Source organism: Ochotona curzoniae, unplaced genomic scaffold, assembly GCF_017591425.1.
Source record: "Ochotona curzoniae isolate NIBS_2020 unplaced genomic scaffold, NIBS_Ocur_1.0 scaffold_3835, whole genome shotgun sequence".
NCBI classification, from domain to species: Eukaryota; Metazoa; Chordata; class Mammalia; order Lagomorpha; family Ochotonidae; genus Ochotona; species Ochotona curzoniae.
This window is the reverse complement of record NW_024467114.1, coordinates 6,366,095-6,385,641: the sequence shown is the minus strand read 5'-3', so window position 1 is coordinate 6,385,641 and position 19,547 is coordinate 6,366,095. Positions and strand designations below refer to the sequence as shown.

The 19,547-nt window shown below is 43.6% G+C and overlaps 1 protein-coding gene across 14 annotated transcripts in view; it reads right to left on the bottom strand.

The window, feature by feature from the left end:
* The window catches only part of ADAM22 (ADAM metallopeptidase domain 22), a 177,491-nt gene that overhangs the window by 79,082 nt on the left and 78,862 nt on the right, over window positions 1–19,547 (bottom strand). For all 14 annotated transcript variants that reach the window (XM_040964741.1, XM_040964744.1, XM_040964743.1 and 11 more), the window contains exon 4: window positions 10,827–10,893. In XM_040964741.1, the coding sequence (XP_040820675.1) occupies window positions 10,827–10,893 (67 nt within the window). The remainder of the gene's footprint in view (window positions 1–10,826; window positions 10,894–19,547) is intronic.

Genomic DNA, 19,547 nt, shown 5'->3' with positions numbered 1-19,547 from the left:
ATGATGAATTTGATTATTATTGTTTGACTTTTAAGAAAATATGGGTAACTCTATGAAAATCTGATGTGGAGAGACAAAGAAAAATGCTTTTTCTCCATTTTTACCATGAATGCCTGCCTCCTGTATTTTCATTTCCAACCATTCGCCCTCCTATCTGCTCTGTTTTGAAGAAGGACAGATACACAAGAAAAGCCTGCCTGCCAGGAAAGGGCTTCCTCAGAGCACCGTCTTCTCTCTTGCTCCCCTGCTTGACAAGCAGTCCACAAGAGGGGAGGCGCTGGGGTTAATGTGCTGCGTGGGATACTGGTGTACTGGGAAAGCAGTGGAGGAGGGCCCCCTGCACCCACATGGGAGACCTGGAAGAAGATCCCGGCTCCTGGCATAAACCTGGCTCAGTCCAGCCACTGTGGCCACCTGGAAAAGGAGCCAGCAGACTGAAGACTCTCCATCTCTGTCTCTGCGTAACTCTGCCTTTCGTGTAGGTAAAATAAACTAAAAGACAGAGAAAGACAGTGTGGACCTGCACCCTGTAACTACATCAGAACACCTGGGTTGTACTTCTGTCTCCAGCTCCTGATTTTAAGGAAATATTAAATCTATACATAGATGTCTTTAATATACTTTCTGGATATGATTGAAATATTCCAAAATCACAGGAATTTTTGTCAGAGATCACCTGCTGGTATTTCATTAACTGGAAATGAAAGCTGATGGAGAAGTGGTTGTAAAAGTCCTTAGCAAGGAAACCCACGGGAGTGCGAACTTGTGTACAGGGGACAGACGGCAAGGCAGAGCAGTGGCTAGGGCTTGCTCTCTGGTTTCATCTTCCCCATGTCACCGTGTGCTCTTTTAGCAGGAGGAGGAGCATGCTCTCCCAGACATGTCACACTGGACTTTCCCCTCACACAGACACATACACGGATGAACGGAGTAACCACCAATCTCCTGACATGCGTATTCATTCCTTAACATGTTTTCTCCTTCCACAGATATGTGCTTTTCATGTACGAGCATTATGCTAAATGCCGAGTCTGCGTGTGGTGCAAGTTCTCCCAGAGTTTCTCTTGGGGTGCCTTGTGATAGCACTTGCAGCCTAGGCACAGAAGATGACCTCGTGAGGGCGTGAAGGGTGGAGGACCTCTGCGAGCCGCAATGCTCCCCATGTCACAGGCAGTAGTGGAAACCAGCAGCTACCAGCAACCAAGCCAGAATGTCCTTACCACCTGCCACCCTGCCACAGTCAGACGTCAGAACATGGATGGAGGGAGCACTCCCCATATCGCGAGCTCTGGCTGCATCAGGTGAGGACAAGGAAGTGCACAAGTCCTACGTACACAGTTCAAGGCCGCCACCTATTAACTGGCAAAGCCGGGATTTGAGGTCAGGTCCTTGTAGCTCCCCATTGATATTCCAGAGCCCCTAGGCTTTACTGCCTTCATATGTCATAGCAGCAAAGGAGGGACCTGTAGCATCTGCTACTTCTGCACAAGGAAATCTTAACCTTTTTACCCAACTGGAAAGGTAGCAAGAACTCAGGGAGCTATTCTTCCTCTGTCCAGACATCTGACCACTCTGCAATGCCTGATGACCTGCTCAGGGAGATTATCGCTGTCCTGCCTTCAGAGAGAGTTGCAAACACATCTTCAGGGTCACAGACAACCAAAGGAAGATGGAAACCAGCCTGAGAGTCACCTGTGCCTCAGTCCCTCTCCCTTGAGGCTGTACCCGGCTCTCTCCACTGCAGCGTGCACTCAGGGTTTTTATAACTCTTCGTCTTGTGCCACACGCTCCACCCTGACTCCGACCACAGCCTATCGGTCTCTTTCTGTTCTTCTCATGCAACAAGACCCTAGGCTGAGGTCCCTGAGCCTTGGCACATGCCAATTCCGCTGCCTGAAAAGCTCATGTTTCCATTTCACTTACCTGTAATTTAGCATTCAAACTTCAGAATTTCTCATTTTCTCTTCCTGAGTAACCCGACTGAGTCAGTTCTCCCATTAAATGCTCCCAGGATCACAAGCGCACCTCTCTTAGTGAGCTGCAAAGATTTGTGGGGAGTTATGTCCATGATGTCAGTGGCTCTTAAAACACGAGGCCCCAGGGCAGGAGCTGTGTGAGATGGTACTCAGCTAGATCCTTAGGCCAAGGGAAAGCACCTAACTCACCTCTGCTTAATGCAGGAGAGGCCTGAGAATACACATAGGGTTTCTGAGAACACAGGTGTTTCCCTGTTTGGTCACAAATCCCAAACACCAGCTTTCTAGCCAGTGGAGATTTCACGTGCAGGGCCAGTATTGGGGGCACAGTGGGTTAAGCGTTAAGCTGCCACTTGGAATGCCCACTTCCAATAATGGAGTGCCACTTCAAGTCCCAGATGCTCTGCTTCCAATCTAGTTCCCTACCGACATACCTAGGCAAGCAGTCAAGGACGTCCCAAATGTTTAGGTCCCTGCCATCCATATGGGAGACCCTCCCCCCTCCACCTCACTCCTGTTTTTAAAATCAATAAATAAAAAGACCATTTTTTAAAAACCAACTTCACATGCCTAGGATTCTAGCAGCCCCTTAGGGCGTCCTCATGTCTATTTCCATGAACCTCCTTCTATGTTCACAGGAGCGGAGAAAAGGCAGCTTGCAGCAAAGGTCAAACGGAAGCTGAAGAATGGCTAACCATCTCCCTTCCCTGCTCAGTGCCAGAAACACTCAAACCATTTTGCATCCAGGGTAGCTGTTCTCTGCTCTTTTATCACCTGTTCTTATTTTTACAGTGTTCCCTTATTCACTGTTCACTAGGAAATAAAACCTTTTATTGATGAATAAAAAATAAGTTTGGTTTGGGGAAACAGTAAGGAAATATATATATATATTTGCTTCAACCCACCTAAAACTTGTCAAAAGCAATGTCCTGTTCAAGCATAATAGTTCATTCTTTCTTTTTGAAATTGTGACATAAGAGTTGAAAAAAAGATATTATATAATGAAAATGTTAGCTCTACAATTAAAATTAAAATAGAAAAGATAGCCTATTATAAAATAATTAGTTCTATATTTAGCAATATCATTAGTTAGTGCTACTTTGATTATTTTACATTTATGGATAACTTCTTGAATATGAACAGCTGAAAGTAACCCTTTAGATACTGAACTTGGAAATAAAAATCTTACCATCAGAAACAACATGAAGAGGGCTTTCTACCTGAATAGGTTACAAACAGAGCTGTGGGAGCAGAGCCCACGCTGACAGCAGCTGTCACTTCGCATTTCATCTTACTCTCGGAGCTGAGATCCCTGACCTGTACAAACTGGTCGTAGGCCAATGTATTTTCCTCAGGCTACAGAGTGAAGACCACTTGCAATCTTAACAATGCCGTTAAGGCAGCTGATGCATTATACATGATGATGGAACTACAGCAACCTCGCTCAGTCCCCAGGGAAAAAAAATTTACCTAATATCCAACGAATTTTTTTACTATAAGGCAAAGGGAATTCAATTATGGAATCTGAAACCACACTGCTTGCAAGACGGGAGAGGAGCATATGTCTGCCTAAGCCTGCCAGGGGAAAATAAATACACACACATCAAGCTCATAAAAAATACAGAGATGCCTAGTGGTGCACACAAAAAGAAAGTTAGGAGACATGCCTGCAACAGCCTGATGTTATTGATGCAGAGGAAGCAAGCATCTAATTGGACAGTTTATCAGATTTGTACAGGTCTTTTGCGCTCTCTCTCTCTCTCTCTCTCTCTCTCTCTCTGTGTGCTGGAGAGAGGAGAAAGCAGAATTCTGATCTACTCTTTTGGCAGAATGAAGATATATCTAAGCTTAGTTTCTTTTGCCTATAAAACTACACATTTCATCCAGATGCAAATAAATTTACACATAAGACTGGCTAAGAGCTGAGCCATATGTTTATCATGTGCAGCTCAGCAACATACTGCAAACAGGAATGATTCAGTCCACAGAGCTGCTCTGTAATGAGTAATATACAATCTGACATCTATAGAGAACAAAGGATTAGAAATAAATCCTAAGGGAATATGAAAACAGCATGCCTCAGGAGGTCCTTGCTCTTCTTTGGAATAATGGGACTCTTATGCTGCAATAATTTCATCTGCAACTCATGGCTTGCTGAAGTAACTGCTAATGCAGATGCCACTGCAAATGGTAAATGATACATTTGGTGCTGTTACAATGATTGCATTCGAGTTTCTCTGCCACTCGTATTATTTGCTTCCATAGAGAGAGTATGCTGTTGTGAATAATAACACAAATTCTGGAGCTGAGCTTTCTGGCTTCAAAGTCTTGGGGAAGTTAACTATACTTCCTTTAGTAGAAAACCAAAGACAGCAATAGTGTACTGAGAAATTAAATATGTTAGCATGCACGCATCTCCAAGACCAGTTCCTGGCGCCTCATAGACACCAGGCCAGCATCTGCTGTTGCTCCACTGGCAACCAGTCCTTTCGCTCTTGCTGTTCCACAGTCAGCAATACTGATCACATCAGAGTGTCACATGATTGAATGGAGTACAGACTGTGCAAGACAGCAAATCCTGGGGCTGGTGCCATGTCATAGTGTGTTAAGATTCCACCTACAGTGCTGGCATCCCAAATGGGCACAGGTTCAAGTCCTGGCTGCTCCACTTCCAATCTACCTCCCTGCTGATGTGCCTTGGAAATTAGCAAAAGGTGTCTCAGTTGCCTGGCCCCCTGCATTCACGTGGAAGAGAATGGAAACTGGTACAGGGTGATGGGTAACCTGTTACTATGTTACAGACTGCAGCACCAGGTGCCTCATGGAGGCGCTCTCTACCAGGACCCTAAGGTAAAAACACAAATGCAGATGCTAGCAGGTGATGAGCTGTACCTCCCAAACACCCTGCCACTTACTTCACTAATTATGTGTGATCCCTTTAGTCAGCTTTGTTTATACAGTTCAAGAGAATCTCAGTCCTCCAACAGGCAGAACAGAAACAGAAACCACCTCAGTTTATGGTATGTGACAAACAACTGAATAAAGCTACGTATGAAAGATAAATAACTCAGGAGTAGATGGCTTAGCCTACTGGTCAATGCACCCACATCCCATATTACAGTGTCTGGACTAGATCCCCAGCTCCAACCCCTGCCTCTAGTTTCCTGCTGGTATAGATCCAGGGAAGCGGCAACTGATGGTTCAAATAACTCACATGAGTGTTCCACTCCACACTCTGCCCGGCCACCCCCAGCCCTTGTGGGCTTTGGGTGCCAATCAGTAGCTAGAAGCTCACTCCATGTCTCAAACAAACAAAAACCACTCTGGCAGCAGCAGCAGAACAGCTTCTAAGGACTAAATCATGGGAGTCTTCAATGAACATTCAGCCTTGAAATGCATCAGGCTGCCATGCCTGTCCCCAAACTTACTTATGTAAGAGAGGCCACCCCATATCCAGGGAGCAAAGAAAAAGCCTGAAACTTGGGCTTAAAATTTAGTGATAAGATGAGGCACTTAAGTATTATTTGCTACAGTTCCTATACATTGCTAAGTGTAACAACAACAACCCCCTCCAAAAAAATCTTCTTGGGTCCAGTGGGATAATCTTGTGGCTAAAGTCCTCATCTTGTACGCACCGGGATCCCATATGGATGCTGCTTCACATCCCAGCAGCCCCGCTTCCCACCCAGCTCCCTGCTTGTGGCCTGGGAAAGCAGCAGAGGACAGCCCAAAGTCGTGAGACCCCGCACCTGCACGGGAGACCCAGAAGAAGCTCCTGCTTCAGGTCAGCTCAACTCCAACGGCTATTGAGACCACCTGAGCAGCAAACCAGCAAATGGAAGATATTTCTTTCTGTATCTCCCTCTCTCTGTATATCTACCTTTGCAGCAGTAAAAATAAATAAATCTTAAAAAAAAAAAAGGCCCTTCTAAAAATCATCTCCCAGGCCATGTGATATGATCATTGCCTAGGTGCCTAAATATGTCAGAGAGTGACTGGGAAAGCTACCTTGGTGAGAATTCAAGGCAGAAAGCGTGTGGCTCAGATGTCAGGGAAAGCTGCAAACAAGCAAAGCCTCCTGCAAGGGAAACGCAGATGCAGAGCAGAGCCCTGGTGGGCGTCACTCTGCCACAGCTGCACGCACTGCCTCTCAAGGGCAGCTGACACAGCACACTGACAGCCTGGAAGGCTCCTGTCTCTGCCCCGATGATGCCCCCTGGATGCCCCTGCACAGGCAGCTCTGCATGGTGCATGCAGAAAAACGCCCTGTATGTCTAGGCCTGCCTGCCTTCTTCTTTTTCTTGCTGCTCTAAGAAAGAACGGAGACTCTGTCAGCTAATGCACTTTGGGAATCAATAAGGCAATTTGATATTCAGGAAAGGTAAAAGCAGAACAAGCCCTGTGTCCATTTTCTCTGCTATGAGAGACGCTTACAAAGTTTAACAGCTATTTCTGTACCCACCATGGTTGAAAAAGAAACAACTCAAGCATTTTTATAATGTTCAATTATTTGCACTGGAATTTGAGAAAAATGTGTATCATTAAAGGATATATTGGTAAAGACCTCATTTAAAAAAAAAAAGCAAAGGCAAAAGAATAATGCACCTAAACAACCACAGCCTACATGTTATATAAACTCAATTCTATCATGAACACAAAAGGAGAACATTTTCTTTTCAGAATGAAGTCCATAATATTTTACAGCACCACAGAATGATCTAGGGAGGTTTTTTTCTTTAAGGGAAAAATAAACAAAACATAAAAGATATTTTCGGAAGCATTTTCATAACACACATTATATCTCTTGAACCCCTCAGGGGTTGAGAACGGTGCTCCAACAGAATTCTAGAACACGGGACATGAGAAAGCCTGAAATCGACTCAAGGTCACCAGCAAGTTTGTCTCGGCGCCGTCTCGGTTCACAGGAGCTGCAGAGCGCCAGGCTCCTGCTGTCCCCACAGCCGCCACCTGCAAACCCGGTGATTCCTCAGGGCTGTCCCCTGCACACAGCCTCTTTCATGGCATGACAAAATCACGGCAGAAAACAAACCATTACGTTAGTGTTCTTTTTCTTTTTTTCAAAAGTAACATCTCTTATTTTCTTTTAAGATTTATTTTATTTTTATTGGAAAGTCAGATAAAGAAAGAGGAGAGACATAGAGAAAGATCTTCATCTGTTGATTTACTCCCCAAGTGGCTGCAACAGCTGGAGCTAAGCTGATCTGAAGCCAGAAGCCCAGAGCCTCTTCCGGATCTCCCACATGAATACAGGGTTCCAAGGCTTTAGGTTGTCCTCGACTGCTTTCCCAGGCCACAAGCAGGGAGCTGGATGGGGAGTGGGGCCACCGTGACATGAATTAGTGCCCATATGGAATCCTGGCGTGTGCAAGGGGAAGACTTTAGCCACTAGGCTACCACACCAGGTCCGTGACATCTCTAATTTAAGAAAGAAGGAATGAGCTGCAAATTTGACTCAAAAAAATGCACACAAAAAGATTGAGAGCACCTGCTGGAGGCACAGGTACACAGGAATTGTGCTAAGTTGGAAACATTTAATGAAGCTTCACACTTAGGCTTGGGGCTAGGAGGAGGTAGATGTGAATGGCAGGAGATGCTCAGCAGAAACACTCCAGCGCTCTCCTCACTTCTGGAGTAACTTCTGTCACTGTTTCCAGAAATGCCAGTGGCCATTTCAGCATGCTTTAATTAGAAAGGCATATTTACAGAGAGAAGGTCTTCTGTCTGCTGGCTCACTCCTCAAATGGCTGCAACGGACAGGACAGAGCTGTGCTGAGCTGACCTGGCCCAAAGCCGGAAGCCAGGAGCCTCTCCCAGGTCTCCCATGCAGGTGCAAGCTCCCAAGGATTCAGGCCATTCTCTGATACCCTCCCAGCAATAAGCAGTGATCTGGATTTGAAATGGAGCAGCTAGGACATCAACCAGCACCCATACAGGCAGAGAATGAGCCTGCAGTGCCATCAGGCCAGCTCCTTAGGGCTTTCTTTCTTTAGAAATTAAAACAAAAGGTGTTGGAGGAAAAGAAAAAAAATGACTCAAGAATACAACAAATAGAAAAGCTAAAGAGAATTCCAAGTCATCAATGAAGAAAAGGAAAACTCTATCAGATTCCATGTAAAAAGAACCATCCATAACAATGAGGTGCAGGGGCCGGCAGGAGGCAACAGGCAAGTAGCTGGCTTCTGGCAAGGACTGAGTGGTGGGATGTGGCACATCCAGTGCCATTCTTGGAAAGCACCCAAATGGGAATTTTTAGTGAGTCTTTTTTTAAAAAAGATCTATTTATTTATTTGAAATTCAGAGTGAGAGGAAGAAAGAAAGAGATCTTCCGATTCTCTCCGCAGAAGGCTACAATGGCCAGGGCTGTGTCAGGCTCAGGCCATGCGCCTGGCACACCATCTAGGTCTCCTGTACAGGTGGTCGGGGCCCAAGTACTTGGGCTATCTCCTGCTGCCCTCCGAGGTGCATCAGAGAAGGGAGCTGGATTGGAAGCAGAACAGCCAGGTCTTGTACCAGAGCTCCAACATAGCATGTCTGATAACACGCGGTGACTTCACTGGCTACACAACAGCAACCCCCGGAGTGGCTTGCTTAGAGCAGAGTTACACCCTCCAGCTGTACACTGTCATAGGAGAACGGGCTTATCAATCCCCTGGTCTGACAGACTCAAGGGTTAGGAGAACCGTCAATGAAGAAGATGCAAGTCTGCTAAAAATTCAGCCAACATCGTGTGTCAAGGTGGTGCTGCATGTATCATATGCATCCACAGATGCCCTGTGACCACAGATGAAGCATGCCTTACTCACTGAGTCCAAGCTCCTCAACAGCAGTACTACTGTAAAGGTGACTCGCCGGACTCATTTCCTGCCACATATGGACAAGGAAACTGAGTGGACTGCTCATTCCCTCTACTCCAATTCAACAAAGAAATAGGATACTCTGCATTCAAAAACCATTACCACATAAACCTGAGAAGGAAAGCCCGATGCGCACTGATGAGAATAAAAGAAACTGCAGGCTTAAAATCTAAGTAAGCAAAATGACAGGTCATGCCTAGAAAAGTCTCAGTATCCTTTTCACAGAAAGGCAGCGACATAAAGCAACCATTCAGTTACACTGAAGTCTGGAATGGTCATCAGCTGGACCAACCTTCTGAGAGAACCAGCACAAGTATATCCAGGTCCCTTGTAAAAACTGAGACACATGAAGTCTCTCTAGGTCACAGACCTGCAGTTGTGTACAGATGCACTAACTGGTCTACATCACACTGTCTAGACGATCTTTAAAATGCTCCACAGAAAACAAAAAAGTAAGCTGAGACTGATAAAGGACTTCAGCCGACTGGTCTGCCGGGGCGGGGGGAGCGAAGGAGTGCATCATAGCATTCTTTTTATTTCTGCATATATTTGAGATTTTCCAGAATAAAAGTTCAAACTTGTAACTGAGAACCCCATTCTCTTCAGGCTGATGATGGACAATGGATGTGATTTCACTTACTGAACACAAAAGTGAAATGAAACGAATATCTTCACTATAATAATATATATAAGCAGAAAACAAGGCAACTTAGGCTTTGTGGAAAAATGAGAAAATATTTACAACATAACACACTATTTACAGAAAACAGCATGATACAACATTGCAGAAATATATTGAGTATTATTCTATGTAAATCTATGAAATGGATATTATGCATTATGTTATATATTATATGTATTATGCATACTTATGCGTTATAATATGCATTATATGTATGTATAAATAGTATTGTATGTATAGCATACTACATGCTATATAGTATATTAAGTATATTTACATAGAGATATACATAGTGATATGCATAAGTCAAAAAATACTAAAAGGGAATGAAGAAAAGAAGAGAAGCAAAGTTTCTCAGGGATAAGTTTAAAGGTAATGATGTTTTGCTTTTTGTTATACTGTTCTTACAAGTCTTCTAAAAGGAGAGTCTATCAAATTTGTAATCAGAAAAAGAAAATAGAAACAAATGACATCATAAATCAGATAAGGAGAAAAGATAGCCTGAACCCTATTCACAAGAAAACAAACACTTGGCCAGAATACTACCTTCAACATCAAGCAGAGAGAAATGCCCTCTGTAAATGGGTTCAGGCCTCAATTGCCCTCAGATGACATCAGCAGGAGAGTGGGCAAACTCCCTAAGACATCTGGCACAGTGGTTGGTTCCCATGCTGCTTGGGCATGGGCATCCCATATTCAAGAACCTGGGTTCAGACGCTGACTTCCTGCTGATGTGCACCCTGGAAGTAACAGGTGCTGGCTCCAGTAGCTGGGTCCCTGCCACCCATGCAGGTGATCTGCATTAAGTTCCCAGCTCCCAGCTTCAGGACGCTGGAGGTACCCTGTGCATGCTCTCCCCACCCCATCCTCTCCCTCCCCCACGGATACAGTAAGTACATAAAAAAAACTAGCGATATCACAGTGTGCCAGGGAAAAGTCTTTTCACAGCTGAATGCAAAGCCATATACTTATCTTGGACACAGGATTTCACCTCTTTCTTCTCAGTGCTAACATAAAAGGCAATTTTCAGCAATTTTCTATGACAGATTCTTTCAAAGAACTACTTGCAGCTCCATTAATACCACTAAACAAGTTCAATACCTATAATACACTTAGAAATCTTTTTCTGATAGCTAAAAGTAAAGTTTCATTTTTCTACAACTTTCTTAACAGGTTACAAAATACATTAGAACTCTCAAAACTGTACATTGAAACCATAACTGAAAATTAAAACCATAACTAATAGCAAAGATTCTGAAAAATTTCCCTCAAAGAGAAGGAAAGCTCACTTACTTTCACTTCCACAGTCTTTCCTCCATGGTCAACGAACCTCTCCACATACTCAGAAGACAGCAAATCACTGGGAAAACAAAGAAACAACGGTGAAAGAGGGTCCCAAAACGTACTTGAAGATTGGAATACAGGTGACACAGCTTCTTCTTTATTTTTTAGATTTATTTACTTTTAAATTTTTATTGGAAAGGTGGATATACAGAGAGGAGAGACAGAGAGGAAGATCTTCCGTCTGATGATTCACTCCCCAAGTGAGCACAACGGCGATGCTATGCCGGTCCGAAGCCAGGAGCCTCTTCCTGGTCTCCCACATGGGTGCAGGGTCCCAAAGCTTTGGGCCGTCCGTGACTGTTTTCCCGGGCCACAGGCAGGGCGCTGGAAGGGAAACGGGGCTGCCGGGATTAGAACCGGCGCCCATATGGGATCCCGGGCGTGCAAGGCGAGTACTTTAACCACTGTGCCACTGCACCACCGCGCTGGGCCCGACACAGCTTCTTTAGCAATTCTTTTGCCTCGAGACATAACTTCTGCAAAAACTTCTTATTGTTTAAATCACTAGGGCATAAATTTTCATTAATACATAGGAATAATATATGAAACTAAGTTTCTAATGATGTTCTCTTAATAAACAGGGTGAATAACAACAGAAGCAAAACTTCTTTAAAATGCTGATGGACATCACCAAGTAAAAATTGTCCCAAACATACACACATACCCACAATGTGAACTTTCCAAGCACACAGCAGTAAATGACAAACACCATGCCTGCAGATGTTTCAAACATACACTGAGCAAACACTGCAATAAAGCAGGCATGATAATCCTGTTGTTTCCAAGGCTTATTTTACCTTTTAGACACCTATAATTACAGTCCCCACTTCATTTGTCTCTAAAACAAATGGTTCTACTGACTTCATATGAGAACCAGCCAGAATGTTCTAAGCTGCAAGTCAACAAAGGCACCACCCAAAGTGGCACACACATTGGCACATTTATCATCTTGCTTGTCAAAACCTCCTGGGCCAGTGTACCGTGACTGCTTTCTGCAATATTCAGTCACTGTTTGATGAATGAAAGCAAGGCTTATAAAACATATGCAAATGTTTTTCAAGATTTCTTAAATATTACCCAGCGCAATGGCTTAGTAACTCAATTCTTGCATTGCAAGTGCGGGGATCCCACCTACTTTGGGTCGTGTCCCAGCTACTCCACTTGCCACCCAAGTCTCTGCTTGTGGCCTGGAAAAGCAATAGGGGGGTGGCCCAAAGCCTTGGGACCTTGAATCTTTATGGGAGACCTGGAAAAGCTCTTGGCTCCCGGCTTTGGGTCAGCTTGGCTTCAGCCATCGTGGCCACTTGGGGATTGTACCAGCAGATGGAAGATCCTCTCTGTCTCTCCTTCTCTTAAATCTGGCTTTCCAAAGATAAATAAATTTAAAAATTGATCTCTTAAACATAGGTGAGCAGCTGGCAAGGAAATTTCTGTTAGAAGTTGGCAGAATTCTTTCAAAGCATGTAAAAAGTCTAAGAAGATCACGTATGTATTGCACATTGACAGAAAGGGTTAGAAGACTCAAAGGGAGTTCCTATCTGTGAGACATCTAGGAAATAACTACTCATGTTATACTAAACATGTGGAATGCAAAAAAAAAACACACACACACACCCAGAATATACTTAAAATGTATTAATCGTATTTCCAAGATCTTAATTCTACCAGCCACTTACACTATCCAGGGTTTCTCAACTTTGAAACTACTGACATTTCTGGCTAATTAATTGTTCATATTGGGAGGTGGCCTCTCCCACTGCAGCATGGTCAACACCAACGCTGGCTCTACCCACTGCACACCAACAGCGCCTCTAACATGCACCAATCACAGTCATGAAAGTATCTCCAGGCTCCACAGGCACCGCAGGAGAAAAGCCCTCTCGGCTCAGAACCGCTGATCTGAGCTCAGGCACCCCAGCCCCGTGCATTTCCCGTGAATCAGAAATAGAGCTTGTGACTGATCCTCAGGCAAGCCACAGCGGCTGACGGACATGCCTCTCCCCACACCCTTCCCACAGAGTAAGTGGGTGCCACTGGCCCAGGGCACTGGCCATCTAGAGGCCTCATCTACACCTCAGTTCTGCTCCTGGCAAAGATCATCAGCAGGGAAGGTGGAAGCAGGCACAAAGAGAAGCACGACCAAGGGACACTGTGTCCCCAGGGATTAACTACCTTGGTCCTTCTATCTTGCTTGCACTCTGTCCCAACCGGCCTCTTCCCTCTTGTTTCTATTGGTTAGCATTAAACCAATAGGGCATGGCCAAGCTCAACATCACAGAGACCAAGAGCAAGGTCCACTTTCTGCTCTGCCAGCAGCTTCTTTCACAACACAGCCACAGCAAGTAAAAACCAACAACAACAACAACAAAACTGCAAGGTTAAAAAAAGCTTACTGTTTGTTTTTTTTAAAATGAGCACACAAACCCTTCCCAAAATGCTCCTAGCATTCGTCTTCTGCCTCTTGCCAATTACATTATATGACTGTGCCCACTCCAATACTTTGACAAGGGCATCTGTCTTAGAACCATCCAGATTTTCCTGTCTGGCCTCTCTGAACATAATGACTAACACTGGGAAGGAGAGAAGAGTTGTTTTGCCTGCAACCATTAACTGTTTTTTAAAAATCTGAGTATGTTATCTACCGCATACTCAGTGCAAGATAGTAAATTCCGGGCCATAGGGAGGCAGTATGGTGCAATCAGCTGCAGACAACTCCAGAAGGCAGAGGGACCAGGCAGAAATTTGCAAGACCACCATGTCCCCTGGCCCTGCTATCCATGGCTGAAATCCCTCCAGCCCCAGATCTAGGAGGGAAGCATCACAACAGAGGCACACAGCCAGCTTTCCTCCAAGAATCTTATTTGCAAATTTTGAGTACTTAGCTCAGGAAAGAGAGGGAACTAGAAATTGAAAAATGAAGAGAACTGAGAGAAACTGACTTGTACCTGGATGCTGACCTGCCCAAGGCCAACACGGGGTATCTGCACATCACTGCCTGGGAGTAAAGGCCACTATCAGAGCGCCATGAATGAAACTGTATGTGCCCACGTAACAGGATGCCCAGAAGGGCAGCAGGGGCAGTTATCAGCAACTGTTCAGCAGCAACTCCTGTGTCTTGCAGATTCTCAGATGTCAGGGAATGTTTTCATTCGAATTACTTAATCTGTACATTCAGAGCATGTGATTCAAGGTGCAAATGTAATTACAGCACCAGAGAGCCCTGTGCTCAGGAGCTATGCGGCTGCTGCAGTCAAGCCCCACAACTGGGAGCATTGCTGGAAAGCATTTCACGTAAGTTAAACCGGAAACGGCCCACACCGTTGGCTTTGTTGGCCATATTGTGCAGGTCAGCTAACTATTGGGATTTGAATTATTAGGTGAAAAATCCTTCCGTTCCCTTTCCTGAACCATAAAACCCTTAGTATCAGCAAGTCCGAGCCCAAGCCAATTTCTCAAAACACTCACACACAAAATTCAGATTCTTTGGAACACAAAGGACATTTTCCTTGACTCTAAAATGAACCCAGTAGAAACCACTCCCTGCTTATAGCAGTTTCAATACAGATGTGTAACTGCTGCTTTGTCAATCTTGAAAGGTAGATGTAAAAATCATTTTCACCCCAAATCTACAGTCCATTCATTCCCTATGAAGCGTATAGACATGTTTTTAAAATTAGAAATGGAGACCACGCTTCCCTCTGCATACCATCATAAGCCTAGAATAAGCCAAGAGAATACAGTGTAAACATTCTCAGATGTAATAACCATTATCCTTGCTCCAGCAGGCGAATGTCATGAAGCAGGGGCAGCTAGTGGAATAAAGAGGTTTTTGAGCTGATCGTAATGACAAATGCGCTTTTAGAGCTCTGCCACTGGGCAGCTGCGTGACCTTGCCAAGGAACTCAACCTCTGTGGACACGGCATGCCCCTTTCTAAAATGGAGAAAACCAAAGCTGCTCCATAAAGCTGGGGTGGTGCTGAGCCCAAATCCTACACCTGCCATCACCTACTGCCTTTCTCGACAACTCCTGTTTCTGGATTTTCAGCCCAAACATTCCACCTGCCACTTCTTTACTCTGCAGCTGCTTTTTATCCACTTTCTCTGTTTCCACTACATGGTCAATCATGTTCATCAATCCATTGAACACAGTCTGAATCTCCTTATACCTCGCACCAACCCCACCACATCTCCTTTTGCCCTCATTTGCCTGACTATGGCAAATCTTAACTCTTCTATGAATCAAAGTCTGACCTGAAGAAGTAGAACACCTAAAGTGGTCAGAGGTCAAATTTAAGACTACAGTTGTAAACTGGACCCCTCAGCACCATAATGCCCCAAAGTGTAAGTCCACTATATTTGCCTAATCAACTGACTCTGGGATGACCCTTCCAAACTTCTCCCTACTCAAACCTCCAAAGCAGTCCTTCATCATTATTCCTTCCAATGAAGAAAGATACTACCATCATGTATTTTTGAAGTAATGTACTAAGAAGCACATCATTTGTCATCTAGTCACTCACAGTGCATAAGAAAAACAAATGAACAACGAAAGCAGACCTTGCACACATTCAGGACAAAGACTTAGTACAACTTGTTGTTAGATGAATCAGACTTCAAGATCAAGTCAAGAACATATTTGCAAGACCCTTTTTTCAGACCTCAGAAAGACTTGAGGCTGTCTTGTCTAGTCCACAACATCTACATAAAGAGTTTCTCAGATTCATAAGAGTTTAGCTCCTCATCTAGAGAAAGAATTTCCAAGGCTCTTCTAGGTAAGACTCATATATTCTCACATGAATAAAAATATCACAAGAATGTTACAGGTACTGTGCCACAGGACCCTAATTCACAGTCTAGACAGAGAGGTATACCTGGAAAAGATTTCTGGATGTGGTTCTAATGGAGTAAATCACAATGAATTTACACGAAGGCCTTCAAGCGTAAGGGGCAAAAAAAGCAGCACAGGAATGACCACCTGCATGAACCAAAATGGACAGTGAATTCAAACCTGTTTCAGTCAGTAAGCAGATGCAGAAAGACAGCCCAAGACCTGGGGCACATCTCAAGGTAAGAAATGTAACTTAGAGGGTGGAGCCAAGACACGTAACTAGAAGGAAGAACAGAGCCCCAATCAATGCACGGTCCATTTTCTCAAAGCAAGAAAAATTCATGATGTATCTTTTCCATGTTGGAATTTCACTGGACCAGTAGCTGCTGGATAGCTCTCCCAATCTTTCCTTTCTGAAGAGGACTGTCTACTGAAGCTACCCTCATAACTTAAGAAATGAGAATACAGAATTTGCCTTTTTAGATCAAGAGTCCAACTCACTTGAATTAATATGTCTTACTGATACTTGTACCTGATTCACATAAGATGCTGAGCCTTGAATTTGCTCGTGATGCTATAATTGAATCAGAATTTTCAGGGATCTTGGACAAAATTAACATATTTTGCATACGGGAGAAAGGTAAATACTTTGTGGGCAAATGATGAATTGTGGTTGGTTTAAGATGGTCACATATTCTGGGTCACTCTCAGAGTGAAGAGTTGACCATTTCTTATCATCTTTAATCTAAACAAGTCCTTGTAACAAACATAATAAAACTGAATTGAACCTATGTGTATTTAGGATCTGCGGCTTCCACTGTCATAATGTGGACCTCATCTACCATGCTGTCAGGAAGCCCAAGCAGCCAGAGAAAAAGTCTCACTGGAGCAGATCCAAATCCCTGGCTAAGAGTCCCACTTGAATTACCGGTCAGCATTGACACCCATTTCCAACCATGCGCTCGAGGTCCTACCGAACCTCCCAGACATCATGACGTCTCAGCTGAAATCACATGAAACATATGTACCCCATCAATACACACTGTTTTGCAAAATAACACCTTACAGAGCAACCAGCTGATCGTGCCTTCTTAGTCCACATGTCACGATTCTTACAATGCACAAAATTAACACTATTTTTCTTAGAGCAGTCTCCAAATGTTCGATGTAACTTTTTAAAAATAATATAAATATAAAAGAAACATCCAAAAATCTGAAGATCATAATCTATCTAATTAAAAAGGAAGAACAAATCCCTTATGTCATTGATTTCAATGAAAAGCAGAGACTTCATTAGGTTTTTAAGCTTGTGAGAAGAACTAAGGAAACAAGTTTCCAGCATCTAAAATTCATCATTTTATTTAAAAGGAATAAAAAATGGTAAATATTCCAAATTTCTAGAAGCATTCTTCCGATTATCTACAATCTATGCATATCTCTTCCTACCCCTCACTATTTCTCTTTTTTCCCTAAGTTCATTTATTTTAAAAAACAGAGGAGAAAGAGAAAGAAAAACAGGAGGAAACAAAGGCAAAAAAAAAAAAAGGAGAGAGAACACAACTTAATCCACAATGCCTACCCTCATCTTTTTCTCTGCATCAAAGGTCACTGAAAAATAGAATTAAATGAAAGCCATGCATAGCTCTTTCAGAGAAGACAGTGTTTAAACATTTCAAAGATCTCTTGTAGTTTCACACTCTTCTCCAGCTAAACATCAACCTTATAAAACCTTCTGACCAAACTAACATCTTGTTAAGAATCCTCACTACAGAGAATAGACACCGGCCCTGGATCTTCACAGCACTGAGGTTCAACCACCCATATTTGTGCCTTGATTTTTTTGTGTCAGAACTCTTCTCTGTATCATCAACATGTGGTAACCAGCATTCAGAATTCCTATTTTGTTCAAGTCAAATGAAAGGGAAACTATATAAGTGAACTAGAAGTTTAATGAACATCTGCTTTTTTGGATGAAAGCTTAGTTTTATTAGTTTCTACTCTCTAAACATGAAAATTCCTTTCCTGCTTAGAAAAACGAAATGATTTTTCTATACACCACTGTGCCTAATGGCAAGGCTATTTTAGTTATGATGAAGTTCATGGATAATGTATCTTATGAAAAACAATTATTCCTGCACCAAAAGGAACTCATCTTTTCATTCTATTTTCCCACAAACATTCTGAAGTAGCCTTGTATGGAGGAAGTCACAATCTGGATGAAAACCGTGGCAGAGATTTCAAGCTGTTTGTTAGTACTCAGGCACTCACAGCAAATGTGACTAGGTAAAGGTGAGATGGGCACTACCCTTAATGCTAGCCTTCCTTACAGAATTCTTACTAAAAAACAAAGGATTCCAAGCTTGGCTTGCACTGGAATCATAAAAACAGAAACACAAAGCCTGAGCATCCACAGACCTATTGAATCAGAGCCTCCTAGCTTGATTCTGACATACAGGAAAACATTGCCAAGACATGAAGATGCATTCAAATGAACGTCTATAGCCATTTTAGATTTCATTAGCAGATAGGGCTTTTCTGTGTTCTTATAAGTGTAACTCATTTCCACTTTGAAAGTCAAAGGATATCAGGGAACATACACAGCAAAGCAATGAAAAGCAGTCCTGGTGAAACAGGGTCTCATCAGCAGGCAGCTGTACGTTCCTCTCCACTGCAGGTCACTCCAAGACTAACTTTGTAGGAAGGAATCTGCCAGACTCACTTCATAATGTACTTAGATTCCCTCTGAGAATTCCAGAAATGGTAAATTTAGATATCTAAGAGTTTAATTTTGGAGGCGTAGTTCAAATAATTATTTATATTTATCAAAGATTCCTTTTTTCTAATATTACTCAAAAATTAGACTCAGCAGAGCAGAGCCAGCCTCAAATTCCCTCTTTCTCTCCCTCCCTCCACCCCAGCCCTCTCAATATATTTCCTCTTCTTTTTCTTTTTCTGTCTCTCTCTTCTCCTCCATCTAACAGGCATCTTGACCTTCTCCCTCCTCTCCACATTCGCCTTCTGGGAGTGAGACCATAACCCATTACAAGAACACATCATCAAAAATCAAAAAGGGCCTTGGGCTCCAAGAATCCTGCGCCCCCTGACACCTGTGTGACCCATGAGCAGAAGTTCAGTGGGAGTTTCAAATTCTGCCTGTTCTTGGCAAAGGAGTACCTACCACCTACCCTCCACCAACATGCTGAGCCTCAACATGTTGAACCACTTTCAAATAACCAAGATTCATCTAACAGGACCCTTTGTAAGTCCACAAGCTCAGACCCCAAACCACTGTGAGCTCTAGCCCTCCAACCGTGTTAGCTCTTTCCCCTCCTTCTTCTCAACTCTGCACCATCACATGCTGTTCCACAATGCCTTCCAGAACCTGGTTGCCTTCCCCTCCAGGAGCTGTATCTCCTGAAGTACATTCTATCTGATGGGGGTCTGTGACAGGAGATGGGACCTTCTTGCTGATCACTGCTCTATCACACCAACCTCCTTCATTCTGAAAGTCACCCCACCTTGTGCCTCCTTTCCTCAGACTACACCACTTCCTCCCATCCTTGCAGTCACTCACTGACTCCCAGTCTCTTCCCTCTTTCCAAGACTTCAGCTTTGCTTTATGGAGTCACTCTCCCACGTGACCCCTGCTGTACTTGGAGATCTTTCTAACTAGTTAGGACAACTTTACACACACTAGATTCCCAGGACCTTGACCTCATCTTCTGAAAACTTGCTTCAAAATGCTTCCTCCTTCCAATCTCATCCACCCACAAAATGGCCACAATGTCCAGTATCGCACATTCCACCACCTCCATCCATTCTAGTTTCCTTCTATAAAATT